At 41.7% G+C, this 24,076-nt stretch overlaps 4 protein-coding genes across 16 annotated transcripts; 2 read left to right on the top strand and 2 right to left on the bottom strand.

Annotated features, from left to right (window-relative positions):
- Window positions 1-1,647: 1,647 nt before the first annotated feature.
- On the top strand, window positions 1,648-3,510 carry LOC112277328 (uncharacterized). The gene is made up of 5 exons (XM_024509496.3): window positions 1,648-1,779; window positions 1,931-2,118; window positions 2,252-2,483; window positions 2,641-2,783; window positions 2,919-3,510. Exons 1-5 carry the CDS (start codon window positions 1,669-1,671, stop codon window positions 3,046-3,048), a joined length of 804 nt encoding a protein of 267 aa, XP_024365264.1. The 5' UTR covers window positions 1,648-1,668; the 3' UTR covers window positions 3,049-3,510.
- Window positions 3,511-4,091: 581 nt separating this feature from the next.
- On the top strand, window positions 4,092-6,464 carry LOC112277329 (CCG-binding protein 1). Of its 3 annotated transcripts, none has more exons than XM_024509498.3 (5): window positions 4,092-4,257; window positions 4,575-5,073; window positions 5,312-5,385; window positions 5,724-5,820; window positions 5,931-6,464. In XM_024509498.3, exons 2-5 carry the CDS (start codon window positions 4,788-4,790, stop codon window positions 6,179-6,181), a joined length of 708 nt encoding a protein of 235 aa, XP_024365266.1. In that variant the 5' UTR covers window positions 4,092-4,257; window positions 4,575-4,787; the 3' UTR covers window positions 6,182-6,464. The 3 variants fall into 3 exon arrangements, with proteins under 3 accessions (XP_024365266.1, XP_024365267.1, XP_024365265.1); XM_024509499.3 differs by having other exon boundaries at window positions 4,583-5,073; XM_024509497.3 differs by having other exon boundaries at window positions 4,092-5,073.
- Window positions 6,465-7,916: 1,452 nt separating this feature from the next.
- LOC112277326 (uncharacterized) lies at window positions 7,917-11,205 on the bottom strand. Of its 3 annotated transcripts, none has more exons than XM_073531371.2 (4): window positions 10,315-11,205; window positions 9,985-10,099; window positions 9,481-9,625; window positions 7,917-9,380 (listed from the first exon to the last, which is right to left on the bottom strand). In XM_073531371.2, exons 3-4 carry the CDS (start codon window positions 9,622-9,624, stop codon window positions 8,013-8,015), a joined length of 1,512 nt encoding a protein of 503 aa, XP_073387472.1. In that variant the 5' UTR covers window position 9,625; window positions 9,985-10,099; window positions 10,315-11,205; the 3' UTR covers window positions 7,917-8,012. The 3 variants fall into 3 exon arrangements, with proteins under 3 accessions (XP_073387472.1, XP_024365259.1, XP_090103655.1); XM_024509491.3 differs by lacking the exon at window positions 9,985-10,099 and adding an exon at window positions 9,879-9,934 and having other exon boundaries at window positions 10,315-10,442; XM_090247529.1 differs by lacking the exon at window positions 10,315-11,205 and having other exon boundaries at window positions 9,985-10,123.
- A 590-nt stretch (window positions 11,206-11,795) lies between these two features.
- Window positions 11,796-18,939, bottom strand: LOC112277325 (plastidic glucose transporter 4). 9 transcript variants are annotated; one of them, XM_024509482.3, is made up of 14 exons: window positions 18,734-18,939; window positions 16,870-17,157; window positions 16,468-16,585; window positions 16,172-16,239; window positions 15,783-15,915; window positions 15,382-15,481; window positions 14,869-14,981; window positions 14,410-14,503; window positions 13,890-14,052; window positions 13,514-13,660; window positions 13,279-13,352; window positions 12,884-12,972; window positions 12,654-12,768; window positions 11,796-12,449 (listed from the first exon to the last, which is right to left on the bottom strand). In XM_024509482.3, the coding sequence occupies exons 2-14, from the start codon at window positions 17,117-17,119 to the stop codon at window positions 12,267-12,269; spliced, it is 1,647 nt and encodes a 548-aa protein (XP_024365250.1). In that variant the 5' UTR covers window positions 17,120-17,157; window positions 18,734-18,939; the 3' UTR covers window positions 11,796-12,266. The 9 variants fall into 9 exon arrangements, with proteins under 9 accessions (XP_024365250.1, XP_024365251.1, XP_024365255.1 ...); XM_024509483.3 differs by having other exon boundaries at window positions 16,870-17,162; XM_024509487.3 differs by having other exon boundaries at window positions 18,730-18,939.
- Window positions 18,940-24,076: the final 5,137 nt, after the last annotated feature.

A 24,076-nucleotide genomic window follows, 5' to 3' on the forward strand; every position in this document is an offset into this window, starting at 1 on the left:
TTTTGTTTTTTGTTTTGTTTTTTTTTGTTTTTTTTGCTAGAGATTTTCATGTTGACATCTCCAAGTCATAGAACTTAATATTCCATTTTGTTATTAAAGCTACAATAACTTCTTTTGGATAAATTATTCCTAGGCCTTGCTTAGTTTGACATTGTAACATAAATTCCATGCAACTTTGATGTTACTACTACTTAAGTTTTATTCAATTGAAAATTGCAATTAATTGATTTAATATTTCTAATGATTTTCAATTGAATAAAACAATAAAAACTGCATAAAAAATAATTGTTTATATTTTGGTGTGACTATCCATATTTAGTTCAATAAAACACTATCAATTTCTTTTGTTTCTTTTATTTTTTTTATATTAATAATATTGATGATAAACTAAAATGTATTTAAAATTTCTAAAAAAATACCAAATAGTGTATCTAATGATTTATTGGCTTGATTCTCTTTAGCCAACTTCTAACAAATCCTTTAGTTTAGCAAAAACATGGGTTTTCTTGCTTTCTAGTAAGCTAGAGATTTGGTCCAATTAATTTTTATATGTAAACTTATGTTAAACTTATAAAAAATTTAAAATGCACAATTAATTGATTCTTTATCATCATAGGTAGTAAAAATAGAGCTATTTTCATACTAATTGTCTATTTGATGGTCTTTGCTTCCAAAAAGTTTGATCTAATCCAATGTTTTATTACAATTGTCACTACTTTCATCTACAACTTGTATATTTTATCTTGTAGCATTGATTGTAATGTATGGCTCAATTAAATATGATTTTGAAAAGTAAATTGATTATTGGCAATAATACATCAGATATATAGTTGCCTATGTTTTCATCTTCCATTTGCCAAAATTTTGCAATACTTAATGTTGTGTATTGTATCAAAGCAATAACTAAAACATGTATACAAGTTGTGATTGGGATTTTTTTAATTTTTAATTTTTTTTGCTAATGGAGTTGGTGACTTGCATGTTTGGTCCCCATCTAATGCTACAAATTTTAAGTATTGGAATTACTCCGCCCCCGAGTTTAACATGTGCCTCGACTTCAGCGTGAGGAGGAAGTATAAAACCAGTATAAAATAAAATAATAATATGTCTTTTCCTTTGTTGCTACTCTCAATCAGTACTAGAAAAGCTTATTCCTTGCAGTTTGTGCTGTGGTTCAGACGGTGCAGACTCGGTGCAGCAAACACGACAGAACACACAACGGATTCAATTGCTGCACTCCCACTTAATGACTTCTCTCATTCCTTAAGAAATGTGCAAAACTATAACATGCATCGTAACACATGTTTTGACCCTGTGGATGGTTTCAACTGTTTGCTGGGTAAGTGTTGTGTAATGTTCCTCATTGACCGCATGTGGTGGTGTTTCCAAGCGTGGAAATATGCAAGTCCCACACAAGCATCGCCACGCACGCACCTCAACCTCAGCTGGCCATGCTCACTAACCGACCTTCACCGATGGCATCCAGGTTCATCGTTGTGGGGGCTTTGTCTTCACGTCAATGGTATAGGAAGATTGCCATGCTTCGTCTCAAAAGTCTCTGTGATTGAAGTACAGGAAGGATTAAGTGTGAAAGTCTATCTTAGAATCACCCATGTCACGAGGGTGATTGGCCAGCTAGATTCCATGCACTTGTAGAGTTCTAGTTTCATGCTGGAAATTGCGTTGCGGCCGATTACTCCATGCTCTTTTTCTTCTTTCTGCAGAGCTATGTGTGCACAGCAACAAAGGGTCAGCTTTTGTGAAGCACTGGGTACGAAGGTAGAATATATATATATATATATATATTCATATGTTTTGTTTATATAGGCATGGTTTATTCACGTACTTAATGATTCAATTGCTGCATTTTGTCAATTTTGTGGGGATCGATGCGTCATTTGTGTTGATGATGTGGTTTCTGTGTTCACAGTCCAGAGGCGTCAGGTTCAGCACTAGAAGCTCAACACCAGTGGACATGGACACTACTGGCGCAGCAGATGAGCAGGCACGGAAGGCAGCAAGTATGGCGAGACTGCTGGCTAAACCACTAAATCCTTCAGAACAACGGGGCTGCATTGCTCAACCTATGAGAGGCGTAGTTCCTCTCCATGTTTCAGGGTTAGTCCACTTTGATTCCTTAATTAGAGAAGCTGCATATTGAGTTCTGTTCATTTTGGTTTGCAAATTCAGGATGTTGTGTCCAGGGCTTGGCAATTCCCTCAGAGAATACACATGTCGTTCGATTGTGCAGTTCCAGGAGAGATGGATTAATGTACATCCCGAAGAGCTACTCGATGGAAAAGCCAGCGCCGGTGGTTGTGATCCTTCACGGAGCAGGAGGCCATGCAGAGGGTGCTCTCCAACTCATTAGCGATTTTGCGGACGTTCATGGCCTCATCTTGATTGCGCCGGAGTCACGCGGACGCACATGGGACATGATTCTTGACCGATACGGTCCAGACGTCGAATTCATTAACCAGGAGGTGCTCACTGTAATCAAACTTCCTAATACCAGCGTCCGCATCAGCTAACTTGTCTCTGCCGCCGCTGGAATTAGTCGTTGTAGTATGTATGAATTCGATTTCAGTTGTCGCTAGCCCGATGAAGGTCGCTGAACGTGTGTAAACTCGATATATGTAGATGTCTGACAAAGGTGTTCCACGAGTACACTGTGGATCCCAAGCACTTGTGCATAGCCGGATTCTCCGATGGTGCCTCATACTCCATCTCTCTGGGTGTGTGCAACGGCTTTTTTTTCACGCACATTATCGGCTTCTCTCCAGGTAGTTTACCTCATGCAGCATGCAAATCTGTTGAGATTGTATACACAGTTATACCAAACGCACTACAAGGAGTCAGAACTTTGCTCTATCTACTGAACCCTAACCTTTGGAGCTTTGTTCCTGTACTGTGCTCAGGCTTCATACGAGTGCAGCGATACGAAGATGCGCCACTCATCTATGTTTCCCATGGGAAACGGGATTCGGTGCTGCATATTGGAAATTGCAGCCGAAGATTGGTGCCGAAACTTCTGGAGCACAAGTATAGAGTGACATACAAGGAGTTCGACGGGGGTCATACTGTGCCTGCATCCATAGCTGAAGAAGCTTTGACGTGGGTCATGCAAACCACGGACAAGTAAACTTTCACGAGTGACAGACTAGATCTGATAGATTCCGCTCTGTAAGAAAGACCATAGAGACAAGCTAAAACTTTCCTGTAGATAAATACAATGGTACCATTCACCATGGATCGAAGAGAAAAACGTCGTGGAATCCTAAATCTCCACGACTAGTGCTTGTTTCAGATGATCCTTCGTGAACGAAGAATACAATAGGCACGAAAGCAGTACTCTAAGCTTACAAGAGTTGCAGCAAAAAGGCCACGGCCAGGAACAATTAGACCTGACTGATGAGCAACGCTAAGCATCTCTTAAGCATCAATGCTGACTGATTTTTGTAATCAAATACAGATATAAACTTATCGCAGCAAGAGTGCGAAGAAAAAGCAGCCCAATATTTGCAGAAACATGCACAGTTCACTAACTAGATGAACAAACATTATAGGCTTACATGCACCCGCCCAAACCCCTTCATCCTTGCGAGCACTAGAAAATATCTAAGTAAAGTTCTGACTATCATGCAGAAAGGGATGCAAGGGATTGTCCACTTGAAGATGGAAAGAGAAAGGTGGCGAAGATGGAAAAGAAAAGGGAGCTAAGATGGAAAGGAAGACATCAAGCAAGCAGGCAAAAAAAGAGACGGCTAGATGTAAAAGCACGCTCTCCGTCAATCGAACAGAAGATAAAGAATCCCGCACTGTGGGTCGTTTAAATTTAGAAATGTCCAACGAGATCGGGGATTTTTGCATACAGGATAAGGGAGACAAGCTGCCGTGGTTCGCAAGTGTTCACGCACTTGACCCACGTCAGCTTTTCACAAGCCCCCCGATTTGTCAAGTGGGCCGTGTCTCGCTGACTCAGATGGGGCTTTGATAAGATCAATTTTGTTTTCACCCACCTGACATGGTGGAGTTGAAGAGCTGTTGGTACTTATACTTTCCGGTCATCATCGATTGATACTGACATGATTGTTTGAACTTGGAGGGTGGATCTGTGATAGCCCTACTAGTTTCGGTTCAGCGCGTTTGTGGATTTTGAGTTTGAGGATTTTGTGAAAGAAACATTTGACGGTGAAGCTTTGGAATTTGAGGAATGGCGTATTCTGTGGGTGTGCGCTGTTGGGGTAGTTAGTGCAGGCAAGCATCGATTTCTTGTGTTGTGGGTGTGTTGGAGCGTAGAATAATTGGAGTTTGTAGCTACCAATTGCGATGCGAAGTTCGTGTGATTGATCGTGTGTAATGTCTGTTGATCTCCTCTAACATTGTCTATACTTCTCTCACGTTGTCTGCGTAATCACTATTTTGGTTCGTCCCATGCTTTCAAGACATTTCTGAGGCCGACCAAATGGAGTTTTCTTGCGAGATAGGATTATGCTTATCGTAGGGGCTTGTCGCTGAGGTTGGGTATCAAACCTAGTAGTTAGGTTACTTATAATATGTTTGTGTTGAATTAGACGTACAGGTATTTTTAATTAAAACTCAGTTTGTCGACCTCATCCCTGCGAAATACATATTTCTGTCAAATCAGAAGATCGGAAAACCATTCTTCAGAGCTTGCTTAACAGTTCCGGCCGGTTTCATACGTCACGATCATTTCATCCACCGAATTAGCCAACAGATCCGGGAGCGAGGCAGTTTGATACGCTTGCGGTGCAGGAAGAGCAAAGATGGCGTTAGTTGGACTGTTGACACCTCTCGCCAGCGCATCTTTGCACGCCACGGTCCCTCAGGCTCGAGCACAGAAATTCCAAACAGCATGCCCGAACAGCAAGTTGCGGTTAATGAGTCCCGGCTGCAGCGGCAGAGCCATGGCAACTTCTATGGCATCAGAACCCGTGCCGCACAACAGCAGCAGCAATGACGTGCCGAAAACGCAGCCATTCAATCAAAGCCGTATCAGCCGTCTCGTGCGTGAGCACTCTCTTCTCGAGAAAGCAGAGCATGCGCTTGCAGGTATCAATTCCATCTCATCTGCAATATTCGTAATAGATTTCTAAATGATTTCAATCTAATTGTCAAAGGTTGTGTCACGACTTTCATGCTATTAGAATATTTGCGCAGAAATCGAAAAGTATTTCATAGTCACTGGAGAATCTTCTCCATTTTGAACATGAACTCAAAAATTGGCAATTTAGATTTGGATGGTACGACAGCCAACTGACAGTAGGGCCATGTTGCGTTTGGGTTGCAGATAAGTGCACGCTCCTTGAAGGCGATGAGGCTTTTCGTTGCTGGGAGGCGCTCTTCGAGTTTGAGAACATCAAGGTATATATCCTATTCTTGTGTCTGTATGTCTATTCTGCAACAAGCTCGTGAATCTCTTATTGCGCCGCATTTATGAGACATGGTTATGGTGTATACATTCTAGGATTTCGCTCATGGTTTAAGGCCAAATATTCAAAGAGGAGGTGCACTCGACTATGAGGCTTCGACATGTCTAGGAGTTCAATGAATCACTGAACATGGCTCAGATTTAGGATCTAAACGTAGTGGAGGCTTGTTTGAATTTGGAAAACTGATTTGTTCAATGAATGTTGTATTCCAACCATTTTCCTGCTCGATTCACAATTCGCTGATCGAAGAGCATTATTTTACTTTTGTAGGAAGAGTGTCAGGTTGAGTGTGATCTGGCAACTGGTGACGATCGCTCAACCGCGTGCCGTCCTTTGGAGCGATTTGAAAACCTAGTCAGACAATCAGGTACATGTCGCTTAAAAAGCTCTCTAAAGCATTCATGTTGTTTGTGATGTGCTGGAATGATCATGGAGTGGGTATAGCATCCTTATCGAAGCTTGTTGGTGAGGTCTTAGGTGGCGTGAAAGGATTGATAGACAACGTCCTTATGGTGGCCAAAGCCGCTAAAAAACACCCAAAGCCAGTTGAGCCAGTTACTCCGACAGCAGAGAAGCCTGTGTTCCCTGAAGATGGAGGCCTACCTCCGCAGGATTCGGTTGCAGATGAATCAGGGTTGTTGCCCGAGTCCGACTTCACACGCATGCTTCGACATAATGGTCGCTCCCCTGCATGGTTCACACAGAGGCCTGATCACGAAAGTGATTAAAGCTGGTTTGAAGTCTTTTCAGTTGAAGTATGTAGGCAGGGGATTAGATGTACATTTTTGATAGTCAAATTTTGTATATTAGTTTGTACTCTAAGTTCAGGACTTCGAATCTAAAGAGACAGACATAAAGATAAAACAGAAATTAGGTGTTTGAAGCGAGTGGGTTGTGCAAAATACATGGTGATATGCAGCAAATTCCTACTGTAGGGATCTGTTTTGGCAAGCACTTTCTCTCTTTGAATGGTGCTTTTGAATGTATGAATCGAATGAATCTGTGCTCGAATCTCCTGGCTTCCTGTGCTTGCCATGTCTTGGAATGTAGGAAGGTTTTACAAGAACTTGGAAGGGAAAAAGTGTTCTCCGCATCGTCTGACAATTATATCTTAGATCGACGTTCACTAGAAAAGTTCATAAAAGGTGACAATGCTTTTTTCTGCCGAGACTGGAGGCCTTTCTGAAAGTAAATCGAGACTATTCAGAGCAAATACCAAAAACTTATGGCAGGAAGCGACACAACTGACCAGGACATGGCAGCAGGATGATTATCGGTCTTGTTACATAATCCCAATCAATCTTTAGTTAATATCCCATGCTTGCTTACATGAATTGGTTGACGAATGTGGGTTAGGGTTAGGTTTTTTAGGTCTATGCTTGTTCGCTTTCGGTAAAGGAAGAAGATAATTGCATGGGCGATGATTACGATTATTTCTTCCCAGCAATTCCACGTGTGATATCACTGTTGAGTCTCTCTTGTAAGGACTGAGATATTTTAATGATGCTGACACAAATTCTGGGGATAAAATGGAAACTGAAATGGCAAGGACGAACCCAAATGAAGCATTCAATGACGAGAACGTAAATTGTACTGGGGTACACCGAATCATGCTTTGCTCAATGTGATGGGGTACCACTAACAATTCAACTGTGATACCAAAGTTTAATCGGACTGTCACCATCATGACAATGATTCATTGTTGGGTCTTTATTTATTTCAAATATAAAATTGCATAAGAATCTAATTTACAAATGAGAAAAGGGGTAATGAGAAGCTACAGACATTGCAGATACAGCAAACTTGAACAAGCAAATAAATATAAACACTAAGTGGAACATCTTCAAGGCAAGCCTTGTCTAAGTTTAACATTTGTACATGCCAAAAATTCGAAGTTTGTACAAATCCGAAAATCACAAAAGCTGTTCTTTTGAAATAAGAAAATGAAAAAGAAAAATCCCTTTACAGTTATTACTTTTGAAACTTTTCAGAACAGTGTATCTGCATGCACGGCCAACCTACAACGTGCTAATATTTCAACTATGATCAATTTCAATTTCAATCATTCCAAGAGAATAATCACTACCTTCTTTTTATTAATAACTTAGTTTTTAATTTCTTAAAATTCAAGTTATCTCTGTAATGAAATACTTAACCTCAAATGCTATATCATGTTAGTTACTGCACCTCCATGTTAAAAACATTACATGTGTTTACCAAGGGTGCAACATTAAACAGGGCAAAAGGTAGTGATCATTCTCTGTACTGTTTATTTGTGGAAAATGCAACACATCTGAATTGTGGGAATCTTAACATTGACCAGACCAATTCTTCCCGTGCATACTAGATATTGTGCAGCAACAAAAAAAGACTAAATCAAGTCATTGAAAATCATACTTTTCAATACAAAAGTAGGTTCAAGTGAAACAATATCATTCCACGTAACTCTCAAAGAGACAAAAGTATTCCAAGGTACCATCCTCATGGAGTAGCTTTATTCACTTTACAGTCAAATAAAATTGTCATGGGTACTCAGTAACCAACTGCTCCAGTACATTATCAAACCAGCTTCCAAATGTAAATGTTATCATTCACTAAGCCATAAAGCGTACCATCTTTAGCGCAATCCAGGGTTTGGAACTGATTAAACTTGAGACCAGTGTTGAGCTTCGCAATGCACACATTTCCATACCATGCCTGGATGGAGAACGTCTCCTCCGTTGTCACCATAATCATCACCTCCGATCCAGGCAATATGGTGCACCCACATGTGTTGGTGATGATATACCCCTCGGGCCGGTACAATGGCCGCAGGATCTCAGAACCAAGCATCACGGGACCATTACCACCCCCATCTACACCCGAATTCTTGGCCATCTCATGCACCACAGCTGCGGTTGCAACACGAGCTTCGAAACTGAACTTACAGCAAGAGCTCATTGGGGAACTGATTTGTTTCAGATGCAAGCTCGTCCCTCGCAATGCATCTTCACCACCAGTGTTAGTGGCAGTGCCGTGTGAAGCTTTTGAAGGTCCCGGTACTTGGTTGGCATCAGGCAAAAGGTCGACCATGCCACGCCACATGATTTCTCCACTCTTAGTTGACACATATAATCTCCCTTCTGAGGTACAAGCAATCGTTTGTACGCTCTCGCAACCCAAGTTCACAGTGGCTACGTGCACAAAGTTTCGCCACACTCGGATGTGGCTTTCGTCCCCGACATCAACGCTGTACAATGTGTCGAACTTATCAACCACGAGCTTGTGAACTGGAGCACGGTGGCCATTCAAGTGGGAGACGAAAACGTATCCCTGGTTGGGAGTATGGTGAGGTTTCCAGACTTCAATTGTACCATCGCTGCAGCCGAAATATAAAAACCCAGAGGAAGCCTCCGATATATTGGTGTAGTAGCGCATGGCGTTGGGTGTTGGACTGACTATCACACACAGGAACTTCTTGTCTCGCCATGCAATGATGGAGGTGGCTCCTTCAAAGAAATCTGCACCGGCTGGTCTAGCTCCAATGAATAGCATGTCGTTGCAGCCAGCTTCCTCCACGCCGAGAATGAGCTCATACGTGCTTTGCGGATAGTCCAAGTACGCAAAAGTTGCAAAATTTTCGTTGCTCGTGTACACTGATACGTTTATAATTTGTCTCGTGGACTTGTAAGCTATGACGTAGAGTGTGCCGTCCTCGGAGACGTTTATGCTACGAGCCCAGTCCTCAAAGATATCTTTCCCCGGGATGAAGTTGTCCGTTCGCACGATCCTCGAGTAACACATTCCATCCGTAACAGACCGTCTTGAGGATGAGCAGGATTTTGGATATAAACGATCGATCGCACCGCTCGTGGTCAGTTCATCTGAATCTGAATATAAATTCTCTTTGGTTGTCCACAACCTGGAGAATTCGGAGCTCCTGCGTGCCTGCACACAAAGATAAAATTTTGCATTACTAAACGAACGCTTGAATTGATCCTCCTTGGATTGGCGATTGCTGACGAATGTCTAACTAAACATCACTCACCTTCAATCTGTGATTATCTTCTCGCAGATTTCCAGCTCTAACCAAACTTGAGGAACCTGCTTCCTCAATGACTACATTCGAGACTATATCTTGATGTGGGTGGATGCTCAACAGATCCAATCCTTCGTCACAGTCGTGTTCCATCCTGTACGTATACATGGCAAGCACAAAACCACGTGATCTACTAGGTTAGTTCACCATATGAGTTCTTGGCATCAACATAAGATGAATTGAATAAGATTTAAAACAAGCATCACAACATCAGTTGACATTATAATTGAAAAGAGCACAAATTTTCTGTACACTGTCGGTAGAACTCGAACAGATCCACAACCTTCTGATTTACAAATATTCTCCAGTGTTGCAAAACAAACCGAGCTATTAAAGTGCGCATATACCATGTACACAATTGAGAGCGTGAAAATGAGAACAAGAAACATTATTTCGCTGTTCCCTGTGCAGCATCCCATAAGTGAAGGTGTTAAATGTCTCGAACACGCTCACCTTTGTGAGCTCGGTGCTTGTAAACTTGGATTATATACAAAATATTAACAGCACAAAAAACATCCAAACACCTCAGACTTCAAATTCAGGCGCGCAAACCTCAGGCTCCAAAACACTTGTTTCAAAACAGTTTCCAAAGTGTGTCAGTATGTAATGGTGAGCCGGTCCAAGAGATGGAAAGATACTCATATGAAATATGAGATTAACTAATTGAGAAGCATTTGTAAGCTAGAGGCACGAATTAGGTCACAAGGTAACAACTGCAATTGCCACCACAATCACCATCAGAACCTAGCGAATTCAAACCATCGTATCAGTGGACGATAGTACCTTCCCAAGTACACCAAATCTGCGATTCGTAGCCGCTTCGGCTGCAGAAATTTTCGGTGCAAAATTTTCGTTGAAATTACCCTCCGCAGCTAAAGCTAATGATCCATAGCAAAAGTAGCAGAACCCGAGGGACACCTTGCCCCCCACTTGGTCAACTCAACAACTACAGGCATCGGAAAACAAAAGTCTATGCAGAATCTCGCAAGTAGCATTTTCTGAAAGTCGTCCGACTATACGGAAGAACCCGTCATTGATCAACATGCGGCCGCCCACCAATTCTCAACCATTACTCAAAGTAGCCAAACTTCGAAGCCAGCAAATTTTGAGCACAGAATTGGCAATTCCTCACCTAAACATCGACGTCAGCCCGAATAAAATACACATTCTGGAAATAAATCCTCCCAAAACCCTTAAGCCTGTCGATTTGTGCCACAACACTCCGCTACAAGCCCAAGCATAAACGAAGAAAATCTTCAACATAGTCAAGACGTAGTAGTGATCAAAACCAAGGTCGGTCGACAAATCCCAGGGTTTGCAGAGAAACCAATCCCCCCTGGTTGGTAAGGTTCTCTTCTTCTTACAAAGTGTCTAGCTGTCTCACATGCCACACCGACCAAACCATTGCAAAATAAGGCTGAAGACAGTAGTCAAGCCTTAACTCTTCCTTAAAGCCTCGCCCTTGTGCTAACTGCACTCCAAACTCAGACGCACAGAACAATTGTGTGCGAGAATTTTGAAGAGTTACTTGCATATCAAGTGTCGGCACATACGGCGTGCTCTGAATGGGTTTCCACAGCCTTCAACGACCGTGTTGCCGATGCAAACTTCCAAATCAGGCGATTTCGAACCTTCCCGCAACTCGATGGGTCTGACATTGTGAAGTTTCACATCTAATTAGGTTGTGCACTGGTATTTTTAGGTTTTTATCTTATTTTCACCGCTTGTTCGGCTCGCTTCAGAGAAAAGTTGCAGAGTCTCCATTACATAGATTCTGCGTCATACATTGATATTGGACTGTTATGTGACTTGGTCTTGTTCAGCAATCAGTGTAAATTATGATCCAGCATCGTGAAAGACAGTTTGAAGGCGTGTCCTAGAGCATCATTGAACTTATTATCGGCTTTGCGCATGTGTGTGCCACAGCACACAAGTGGAGGAATCATTGTAAATGCAAAAGTTACATGTTTGTATGTGGTGCGTTGAGTGACATTGCGCAGGCGACATTGTGAGCCGGATTTGTGCAGCGTTTCGAGCGGCTGAATCACCACAGGCACTTCACCTTGGGGTAGAATCAATCTGAATATAGGGAGGAATGGAGAATTCCTCCACTTGTGTGCTGTGTTGATAATAACCCACACCGTCGTGGAAATTCAATCCAGGCATAACCCTGGAGAAACTCAATTTTGACTTCGTTCATGAAATTCAAGGGGTTATTATCAACGACGAAGCAAGAAGATGAGAAAGCAAAGAGCAAAAGGGAATTTTGTTACAAAAAAGCGGCCGTTTACTTCAAAGAAATATCCGGCAACGTAGCGATTTGCAGTAATTTACACAACCATTTAAGTAACCAAACATGCACGAAAGCCTGCTCCTGAATCGAACTTCTGACACTCTAACTGCAACACCGTATCCATCACCCTAATGTCTAATGTGTCACCTAATTACAACCATAATGCTCAAACCTAACCATGTTGAGTGTCAGCATCGTCCTCAACAGTGACACCGAAGGTTGCGCAAAACACTCCTGGCCTTCGAGGATAATACACACTACTCAATCAGTAATTCTCTTCAATTCACTTCAGCGTTGCGTAGAAGGCGCAGACCGACTCTAGACACCGAGTCGTCAACGATTCATGCAGCTCATGTCAGACACCCGTTCGGGAGAGACTTTTCCACACCAACAGCCACTGCATTGCACTTTCAGAAAAAAGTGATGGTTTCGACTGATGCTACTATACAGCAGGGCTAAGCTCGCGTTCGATGTCCTCCAGTGACCGCCCCTTTGTTTCTACCACATTACCGCCTACATAGGCAATTGCTGCCGCGCATACTGCAGAGAAGAAGAGATATACTGTGCTAACACCGAACTTCTGAACGACGTTCAAGAAAAATAGTCCAATCATGAAGTTACAAATCTGTGCCAGACCACCATCGCATCAGAATCAGTTCAATGACTTCAGGAAATGGAGAAGTCATTACTCCAAATAACACATTACACGAGGCCTGAACTAAATGAACAGCCTGCCACCTACAGGATAAAGTTCACATGGTATGCTTTCCGAACTTCCAATGCAAGATCAAAGTAGATGAATAGCCAAGATTTAGCAGAGTCTACTTACCCAGTGGACACCGAGAGAAAGAGCAACGGCCTTAGCACGGATGCGAGCACCGAAGATCTCGGGCAACAGAAGGCCAGGCACTGGTCCAGCACCAAGGGAGAAGGACAAAATGTATCTGAAATCATGAAGTTCTCACATTTAGTGCCACTGGTATGAGACTGACATTACATTCAGAAGCAAAAAGCTCACAATCAATGATGCAGAAGTTTTCATGGCACAGAAAGACTTACGAAACTGTTCCAAGGACAGCCAGCGTGCCAGAGTACGGTGCAAGGGGGCTCCATGAAAGCGCCAACGAAAGCACAAGCATTGAAAGTGACTGCATAAGCAATAGCATTTCCGTGAAATTTAAGAATTCCGAATCCAACTTGGAGCTAGATGATAGACGGAATCATGAGGGAAAAACACCAACACTTAACATACAGTAATGAACTAATAGTTCTTACTAAATCTTCATGTTTCAGCTTACAAAGAAAATATACACAACAAATTGTCGGAAAAAAAATGAAGTACAAGTCTTAGAAAAATCCATGAACATAAAATAGATTGCAGGTCGCTACTGTACTGAGCTGGGAGAACACCATACTAACGCAAAAACACAACGTGTGGTGACAAGACTTCTCACCATGCCAGCGAAGCTGCCCATTAGCAGGCTCTTACGCCCTTGCTTATCCATCATGCCGGACGCCACAGTGGTACCTACACAGGAAAAGTATTTCCCCTCAGTAGTCAAATGACATGTATTCAACTCTTACAAGTGATCCAGACAGAAGTATCTGCTTATAGATCCTGCTGCACGTACTGTAACTCTACTCACGCCTGAAAAAACTGGGTGAGGATTAAGCAAATCTGTTCCGTACCTGCCACATTTGCAGCACCTACAAGAGCACTGGCAGCTACATCATTCGTGATGCCAGCACTCCTGAAAACCTGAGTAGAGAAGTATACCACAGCATTGATTCCGGCAAATTGTTGGAAAAGGAAGAGCGCCATTCCAACCGTGACAACTGTTCACATAAACCACAGGATCAAAGTCCTGTTAATGACCAACACTGAGTTGAAAATACGACTTGGAACATCAGTTCCGAAGGTAAGATATACCAAAGCCATTGGCTGAGCAGAAGGTAGGAACGATGCTGCACCTTGTACCAAACCATACATGGCAACTATTCCTGACCATCAGGGTCCGAAACAACGCAAAAGATTCAGTGACGAAAAAAATGCCGGATGATATACCTTTACGGTATCTTTTGCCAAATAGCTCGCCCCAACTTGCATCTTGAGTGTCACCTTTCACTGTTTCCACGCTGCTAGCCTTCAAATCTGCCATTGAACTCTCGACCTTTGCCTTGCCCCAAAGTCTCCTTACTGCGGTTTCCGCCTCTGCGGTCTTACCATTCTGCATACAGAACCTTTTTATATTCAGCAATATGTCAACATATGCAATGCAGCGTCCACACATCCGTAGATCCGGCACTTTAAGATTAAGAAGACCATTCAAAAAGTAACCCTGGTAATGCTGCATACTTCCAATTTCTCAACACCCTTATAACAAGAAAATCGTCGGACACTTTCTCTACGAAGACCCAAAAGAGAAAATGAAAAAAAATCTGAATTTAACCGAAAGAACAGAAATAAAGTTATACGTGTACGTCATGGACAATTCTTCTCTAAAGAGTGTTACTAATTTGTGCGGTCACTCACAGCATCCACTTCAGCAACAAAAACCAAAGTAGATGATAAAAGCATAACTAACCTTGTATAGCCAGCGTGGACTCTCCGGACAGTACGCCATGCCTAAACCCAGCAAAACGGCAGGAACTGTAGCTAAGGCAAACATGGTGCGCCACCTGGAAATCAAAGACAAACCAGGTTGTTCAGGTGGGCACCTTTCACATTTCATACCACCAAAGTCATTACGGATAAAAGACATACTATGACACCTTACAGTTGTCAATTACATTAGCTAAAATGTTAAGAATAACAAGCGTACAACAGTATTGACAGGATGAAGGTGATAGCATGCGGTGTGGTGCATGGTAGCTCACAAAAACATTGTCCTTGTAGAAATGATTGTTGATCTACTCGAAGGACTTGTAAGAGGACTACAGAGGCTACAGCTTAGGACGCTCTTTACAAGATCATAGTGGGCATTATACTTGCAGGAACAAGAAAAAAGGCGACGTAGATCTGATTCGACCTTTGACTTGCTTACCAGACAGGGTTACTGCCCAAAGGAAGGCCAGCAATCAGAGCTAACAGGATACCCACGCAAATAAAGAGCTGATTCAATGTCCCCATGGTACCTCGAATCTCTGTGGGCGAGACCTGTATTGATCACAGAATCAATCTTACAATTATTTTACGCGGCATAGTTAATGCATGACATAAAGTAAAGCTCTAACTAGATGAATATGAAGTCTATCTTATCAGACTTGCAGGTAATCTAGGTTCCTGAGCGCCATTCGCTTGGTTGAACACATTGAAATCAGTTACACAACAGAGCCACCCAAGAACAGAGGTTTCCTCGTAAATCAAAAGCTGCGAACCTCAACGTCGTTGTGTTATTCATAACAAACTACGGCGTACAGAAGGAGTATTTTGCATTGCAGAAACATGATATTTGAAGAGATACATGATTTAGTGCATGACAGAGATCATAAACTCATTTCTATTGAAACTGTTGGTCTTGTAACTGACGACCTTATGGTAATGCACTTCGAATTACCTCCGAAATGTATAGAGGCACAACACCAGATGAAACTCCAATCCCAACACCAACCAAAATTCTTCCAATCACCATAGCCTCGAAACTGGTTGCTTTTGCACTGCTCAGCGCAAATTCACAGAACAAACTGAGAACCTGGCAGAAAAAGGTCTAAACTACAGCTCTCACACAGCAGACTGATTTAAAGCCGAGCGGCCATTGCTAAGAACATGGCGGTGAGGAGATAAATCGATACAACAATTCGACAATGTCTAACCACTCTGAACACACTGAAGAAATGCGTTCGGCACACATCAACAAGATGTCAATTATGGCAACTTCTAACAAAAAAATTATCACAACTACAAGAAATCCTAAACCTGAGATATGAAATAACATAAAAAAATAGAATGATAACAAACCTGAGAAGAGTGCCCACAATAAGAGGCACGGCGTTAATCTGGAATGTACGCTTGCGACCTAAGTTGTCAGCAAGGGCGCCTCCAGTAAAGGAACCCACAGTGGCACCAGCTAGAGTTGAGCTTACCACCCATCCTGAATGAAATCCATCACATCATGTCTTAGTCGATCAATTCATCACAAACCTACCTCAGTTTCACACCATAACATTAAAGACCAGGAAAAAGCTTCTGCACAAGGGCATGTTAATCCAGGTAGTGATTAATGCGTTATAAAAAATACAAATACACATGTAAACAAGAGCACAATAAGAGACCTAGAAGGCAATCCAATCGACTAATTCATAACCGAAACTTTCGAATTCACGTTCAGTACAGGCAATGAGTGGCACCTTGTTTTACAGCATCCGTGGCAAACCCTAGATCCTTAGAAATGTACTCCAATGCACCATTAACCACCCTGCACAACCGGCAATGCTTCCTTAGGATGCCCGACACCGGATTCGAGCCTCAAGGTTCTACGAGATATGTATTGGTTTATCGTGACTTAAATTTCTCTATTCATTCAGTTTTGTAGAAGGTAAAGTTTTCGAGATAAGTTAAACAAAACCGCAACCATCTAAATCGACATATTCGACATTACAGCTTCGACAAGCAACAATAGAAATGGCCACGTATAAGAAAATACCCGAGATGGTAACCAAACAAGATTGCCCCAAGGCAGGCAATACCAACTGCAGGCAAGACCATTCCAGTGGTAGCAGGATTAGATTGTCTAGTGGCAACATCCCCCGAGGCTTCTCCATCTGTCAAACAGAACAGGTATGACGATCATGTCAGCAATTGTGTCCGTGTAACAATAGTACATCCTTCACAACCAGCGTGACAATAAGAATCAACAGCAGAGCTCGATCAGCTACCCATTACGGCATTTAATTGGCAGGTAGGTAATAACAGATCGACAACAAGAGCTAAGAGTCGAACTATTCACAAAGACAGAAATTGGAGAGTGTCCATCACAAACCCCACCCAATCGGCTAGAGCAAAACTGATATAACTGCAAACGTCAAAAAAGGAGAACAGACGATACCAGCAGCTTGGGCGCGCACGGAAGATGTAGCCCGCTTCTGAATGCGAGCAGGGCCGAACCCTGCTTCTAAACCCATCCCCAGAAGCTCCGAAGAGGCTGCTGAGTGCTTCAATGGAGTGAAACATCGGGCAGTTGCTTTAACTTGTCCGACTGAGCTCTGAGGATTCAACCTCCGTGCAGCATTATCAGTTCCAACGGGCCTCCTAATGGTCCATGTAGCTGACGTGAAAGGTGCCGCTGCTACCTGCATTTCTTCTAGACTTGGTCACGAATCTTGTAAATAGAATCCTGCACTGCGAAACCGAGTATGTAAGCACCCCTTACATGAATGGAAAGTATAGGCCTCTGATTCGCACCAGCACTAGTTCCTATACTTTTGAGCGATATACCTCCAGCAAAACTTCCATGCTAAGAACTCACAACCTAATAGGTAGACACACCGACCTCTGCGGCGCCAGGTCAACAATAACTGCACTCAAAGAACTTGAACAACTTTTTAGGGAGAAAGATTCCACGCAAGGCGGAAGAAAATGCATATTGACGCCATAGAAACCTAAACAGATCAACAACGGTGAACCAGATATGCATCCTGGTGTTAACAGTTGCATCTGGATTAAAAAATAGTTAACAAGCAAACTTCTGGCAGACATCTGACCCAATTACCCCCAAGTGAGCCAGAACAACACGGATCTTTAATCTACAAACGACCTCTGTCTAAGCTTTACGTACGAAGCTCTAGATGGAGACTGCATGCATCAAATCCTCACAGGTCAGGTCAACGCTTGCATAGATTCTCTTTGAAGCAAAAAATCATAATAATAATATAAAAACAAAATGTAGAAATATCAATCGATACGAACGAAGCTGAACAAATAAGAAGAAAAAGAATGAGAAGAAGAAGACATGTCTGAAAGCAATAACGCTTCACGATGTCAGGTTATCAGCGCGCGAACACACAGGAAAGAAGAAGAGGATAATAAAATAATAATAACATTAATCAAGCTAAGCAGGTACAAGAGCTCTCACAAGAAACATAGTGGGTAAGCTCTCAACGATCTTACGGATCAGTTGAAAGACGACATTCTATGACGATAGACGACTTCAATCACGATATTCATAACTCTCCAGCACCCCCACAACACTTCCCCTACGGCCAGAACGAATGAACACACGCACAAACACAAAGAAGATAACAAACAAACAAAAAGAAGAGGGCCACAAATTGCAACTCAAGAACTGCCTCAAAACCACAACATACCCCCCCCCCATCCCCCGCTCCTCAGAAACTCCGTTCACCAAACCAGCACGCGCGCGATCAATCACCACTACGGCTCCATCATACCTCCGATGGGCCGATCCGGCGCATCACACGAGGGGCAAAAACTGCACTTTGGCCAGTACCCACAGACGATCCAACTAATGCAGATCATGAACACAGAGGCAATGAGAGCGAGGTGGGGCAGGGTGGGAAGGAGGAGGGCAGGGGAAGCCCAGTAACTCCGCACGCGAGGGATGGGAAATGTTGACGCTTACCAGGAGGGAGGGAAGCAAGGGGGATGCAATGGATGGTATGGGAGTGAGTGAGTGAATGAGCGAGCGAGCGAGTGCGGGGGTTAGGATCGGGGGCAGGGGGGCATGATAATGATGATGATGTTGTTGTTGTGGTTATGGCGTGGGAAGTGACAATACCACAAGCAGGTCGCAGCGTTTCTACTTACAAGTATCCAACGCTGGAGGGGGGGGGGGGGAGATGAAGAAGAAGGGAAGGCAGAGGTGGTAACAGAGCCCAAGACTCAACGACGACGACGACGACGACGATGACGACGCTGAGGAAGCGGTCAAAGCGGCCAAGCAACCAACCAACCTCCCAACAAGTGGCTCGTTCCTCCTCCTCCTCTGCTGGCTGCTGCTGCTGCTGATCCTGCTGCGCTTCTGCAGTGCAGGCTATGGCTTCTTCACGACGAATGGTGCTCCTCGATGATGCTCTCCTCTGCTTCTCCTTTCTCCTCCTCCTCCTCGTCGACTTCTTCTTCTTGCACTTCTTCTGCTTCTCCCTCTTCAGTCTGTGTCCCTGTTGATCCCGTGGCTTCGAGTTATCGTCTCTGCTTTTTGCTGCTTGGGCCGTTCTAAAGTCCCACTCCCGCGCACAGTTCCGATCCGGAAGCAGCAGCGCCTTCTCGCCTTACTGATTAGACTCCGGCTCCCGTTGATCCGCCACGCCATTCCAGCGCGCGTTTCCGCTTCCCAAAATAGAGAGGCTAACTTCCACTAAGGTCGTAGTCTGCGATTTGCTTAACAAAACGTTTTCCGATTCGTAAATCTTCCTGTGCTTTCCATTGCCTCACCCCCACATGAAGCTTTGCTTTTATGCTCCCCTCCGTGGTAAAAAAAAAAAAAAAACAAAACAAAACAAAATTACACAAACACTCTCGTGGCACGTTTGTGAATCCTTCTCATTCATCCCACCAAAAGCATTCCGAAAACCCCCTCCACATTAGTTTTAAAACTTTCATTGTTATTACGACTACTATTGTTATTATTGTAATTGTTGTGATATTATTACATGAGAGCTGAGCTTGTCACTGATTGAAGCACTAAACAGCATGCCTCATGATAAATTCAAACTTGGTCCACTAAAAGTAGACTTCCAGTTTGTGATCTCACCTTTGCTGACAAATTGGTTGTGGGAAGCTTTCTGGTGTGGGGTCTCTCTCTACTTCAAGTAGTTATTTAATTCTGTTTGTTGTTAGTTTTTCTAGCAATCCAATTGTCCTTTTCAATGTACAAAATGACTCCCAGTGGATTTGAATGACAGGACCAATTTGGAATTCATGGGGAATCACTTTTTGTTATTAGGCTCTGCATGCACATGACATAGTTTGATTGGATGAGTCCATTTCATAACATAGAATGGCATCTTTAATGGACCCCACTTTGTGACAATTTCAGAGCCCCTTTCCATGGCACTGTCTTATCCTGCACGATCACCTTGTTTCATCCATCCCTTGGTCAACTATAAAGAAAAAACCCACCCAACTGAAAGAAGCATCCCATTAGGACACAAACAGTGCTCCTTCCCAAATACCTGCTTGTCCAAAAACATTGGGTGCTGAGTTCAATATATTCACTTTATCCTCAACAAATGCAATTGATGAATACACCGCCCTAAGCCACATCCATTGGTACTTCAGAGCCCCAAAAATACACATGAGGAAGAACCCCATCTCTTGAATGACACACTGGAAAATACCACAAAAAGAGTGAACAAGTCTTCTCACAAATACTTGCCAAGGATGATACGTTTTCATTATGGGTGTGGATAGTTTTAAAGTGTATTGATCACATGTTGTTTTTTGAAATGTGCGTGGTGAGTAGTTTGTCATAATACCTGCCCTCTTCAAGAATAGTCAAAACTACACATAAAAAAGATACAGGCTAAAATTGCATTGTTTTTTAAAACAATTTTTGCATTAGTTTTTTGTGTTTTGTATTGTTTTTAGAAATTTGCAAAATTTGAGGATTATGATAAGCATGGGTCTGTGTTGTGGTGGGGGTGGTGGTAGTGGGCAAACCCCCAAACGAGGCAGGAGTATCTTGCTAAGAAGATTTTGCAGGCCTTACAAGCCACCAGGCTTGTTTTTATTTTTTATTTTTTCAACACTTCTGTGCAAGGACCAATGTACTATAGAAGACTCAAATCTGCAACTTGAATGTGTTGACATTTGGGCTGGAGATTCTAACAGACCTAAAAATAGGGAAGCAGGGGAACTCATTAAAACACACATACACACACACATTCACATATGTATGTATGTATTTATTTATGTATGTATGTATGTACTGTCATGTATCCTTTTTTACACGAGATCAGTGTAAACCATGTTATACCTCATATCAGATTATGAAAAATGCTGTTTACAAGCAGTATGGAATCAAAGAATTATATATATATATATATATATATATATATATGGGGCACATGATGAAATGTGGGGGGTCTCTGGAGACATGAGTAAAAAAGCTTGACGAAAGGATTTGAGACCCAGAAAATGGATGTGGATGAGGCTACTTACTCATTGTTTGTGTAAGTGCCCTCTTGTGTGGGATCTTCATGAACCTTATGGCTTGTCTTTCCTCTCAAGCTTCTTCTGCTTCTGTTTAGCAGGCAATGTCATAGATATGTGTTTGAGGGTACAGGGAAACAGCCTTTGTCACAATCCAAGTTTTTGGTGAAAAGACTGGATGATGATGCTGAGGAGCTGTCATTCATGTGCAGAGACAGACAGACAGACAGAAAGAGAGGATCTACTTTACTGAGTGGTTGCCATGTTTGTATTAAAAACAAACAATGTAGCACATTCCTGCCAAAACATGATTCACATTCACTCTCACAAATGATGCTTACAATCAGTTATGTTTCTATTTCTATGTTTTAATATACTATTGTGTAGATAGATGTTTACTTCATGGACCACCCTGGCAAATAAATAAGCACAAATTGTTACACTGTGAGTACCCTTATTGTTGTTACTATGAGAGTCGTTTGAATTGGTTGGTGTGGAAAAACCATAATATTGATTAAAGGAGAAATGTGGTTCTGGTTGGCTGCATCTAAATTTACTCTTTGTTTTTGACACAAACACAGGACTTTACCGATAAGATTTAGCTCTATTAAATAAGAGTATATATATATATATATATATATATATATTTGTAGATATTGAGGAGCACACAGTAAAGAGGATGAGCATGAAGTCTCTATCAGGTTGCTGCTAGCTGACAGCACATTAAGGTCCAGTATTTCCACAGCACCGACGAGTTCAGTGATGACACCTCAACAAAGTCCCAGTTATACTTGTGTGTGTATACTTGTGTGCATGCTTGTGTTGTTGCAGCAGCACTGCAAGGTCTTGGCCAACAACTAAATGCAGCTCAACTGACAAAGACATTGCAAGGCAAGGCACAAAATATAGTATAATCAAACTTATGTTTAACACTAACAGAGTACAAAAAACCTTTATTCCAGCTGAGCAAATAGTGGTGATTTCTGGTATTGGAGAACTGAATGCATCTAACAGTATCTGATTACATCTCAACTTAGTTTCATTCATTTATTCATTCATTCAAAACAAAACAAAAAGTATATACGCAAAGTAAAGAAAACACAGGAATAAGAAGAGGAACAAAATGATGGATGTTGGGACAATTAATCCTTTTGACTAAAACATCATTCATACCATAGGAATTTAAGGCATCAGAGAACCTTATTTATTTATTTAAATATATATATATATATATATATATATATTCATTCATTCATTATACATGCACAAGTACACACCAAGTGCACAAGTATTGTTGAGGCTGAAAATCATTGGAGAGTGTTGTTGTGAGATGGCACTCATCAATTGGGCAGTATCAAATCACAGAGAGAATGATTTGTACAAAAGATGGCTTGCACCTAAGCAATCCACCTGGCCTACACAAAACAACAAAAAACCCATTAAAAAGTCTGTCCATCTCTGAGGTTAAATAGCAAAATGGGTCCCCCCCCCTCTGCCTCTCTCACTAACTAACACTCTCCACACTATTGAAACCTTTTCACTGCACTTGGGTGCATATTCTCACTCTACCACCACAATTGTCTCACTTTCTTCTTCTCCTTTGCATATACATATATATAATATATATGTTTATATCTGTATATATACATGAATGTATAGAATATATAATATATATGTATATATATTATATATTCTATTCATTCATATATATATACAGAATATATAATCTATGAATGTATACAAATGCCTGTGTTTCTTCTTCTCCTTTGTATGCATGTATATATATATATATATATGTGTGTGAGTGTGGTACCAAAGAGATACACAAGAAAGAGGAATGTTGTTGTTGTTGTTCAGAATCTAGGATTAGAAAGTAACTATATATATATATTGCTTGCCAGAGGTGCTTTATTTAGCTCACTAGGGTTGTGGGCGAGTGAGTCATGACAACTGTCAGTTTTGGCCTTTAAATCAAAAACAGACAAAGGCAAGTCATGACGAACGTGACAAAATGACAAGTGTTGGCATCTCATGACCAGCCACATAAATAGCACAACAAGGCAGCCACCTCAGCAGCAGAAAAGGATAAATGCCAGCGTGGCGCGTCCTATGTGGCCGCATTTCATTTGCAGGGGGGGATTTCTGAGAACTGATTTTAATGGCTCAACCAGCACGTCCCTGATTTGCAATTCAAATGGCGACCAAGGTTGACCAAAGAAGCCTCAAAGCTGTTTTACTTCCGCGAAGGTCATGTAGGTTGTTGTGCATTTTGTGGGCTTTGACTTGGCAAAAACTAGAGTACAAACCCCAAATCACACGGCTCAGTACAACAAAATATACATATATATATATATATATATATATTAGAAGACTCAAGTGGGTTGCTTTTGTCAGCACATTGTGCGGCTGACATGGCAGCAACATGATGTGACTCCAAGTTCGTGTTCAAAGTTTAACCCTAAATCATGAGTTGATGACATGCTGGGTTCTCTAAAATGCTCATACTGCTGATGGAAAAAACAATAGAAAAAAGAGAATGGAAAAAAGTAATGGTTTGAAAGGTAAAGGGGATAATGAAGGAGTATGGTTGTGATTGCATTCATATAAACAGAGTCAAATTACGCTGTATTGTGGTGTTTAATATTTAACAAACAAATAATCACTTTTTTCATACTTTAGTTTTTTTGAGTACTATGTAATGAGAAGATGGCCAAGTGTTGCGCTTTTGATTGGTACACATGTAAACCTTCAGAAAGTGACTTCTGCCTAGAAGAAAGTTCCAAATCAAAGTTCTGTAAAGGCATATTGAATCTCTTTTAAAATGTTGATTTTCACACACACACACACACACACACACATTAATTTCATCCAGGTGTCATGTGTATATGTATGTTTTTATATATATATATATATATATATATGTATATATATATATATATACATATTCAGAATATTCAAAAAATGGTGTGTAGAAAGTTCTTTTAGTTTGTTAACATTTAATGAATATGTATGTTCCCTTATAAATGAAATTTTCATCTTTCCAGTTATTAATTCTATTGATTTCAAGGTTTGTTTCTTTTGAACTAGTATAGTTGAAATCAAGCATCTTAATTCAATGTTCAAACATAAATTTAAAAATTACA

Source organism: Physcomitrium patens, chromosome 25 (assembly GCF_059467195.1).
Source record: "Physcomitrium patens ecotype Gransden chromosome 25, ASM5946719v1, whole genome shotgun sequence".
NCBI classification, from domain to species: domain Eukaryota; kingdom Viridiplantae; phylum Streptophyta; class Bryopsida; order Funariales; family Funariaceae; genus Physcomitrium; species Physcomitrium patens.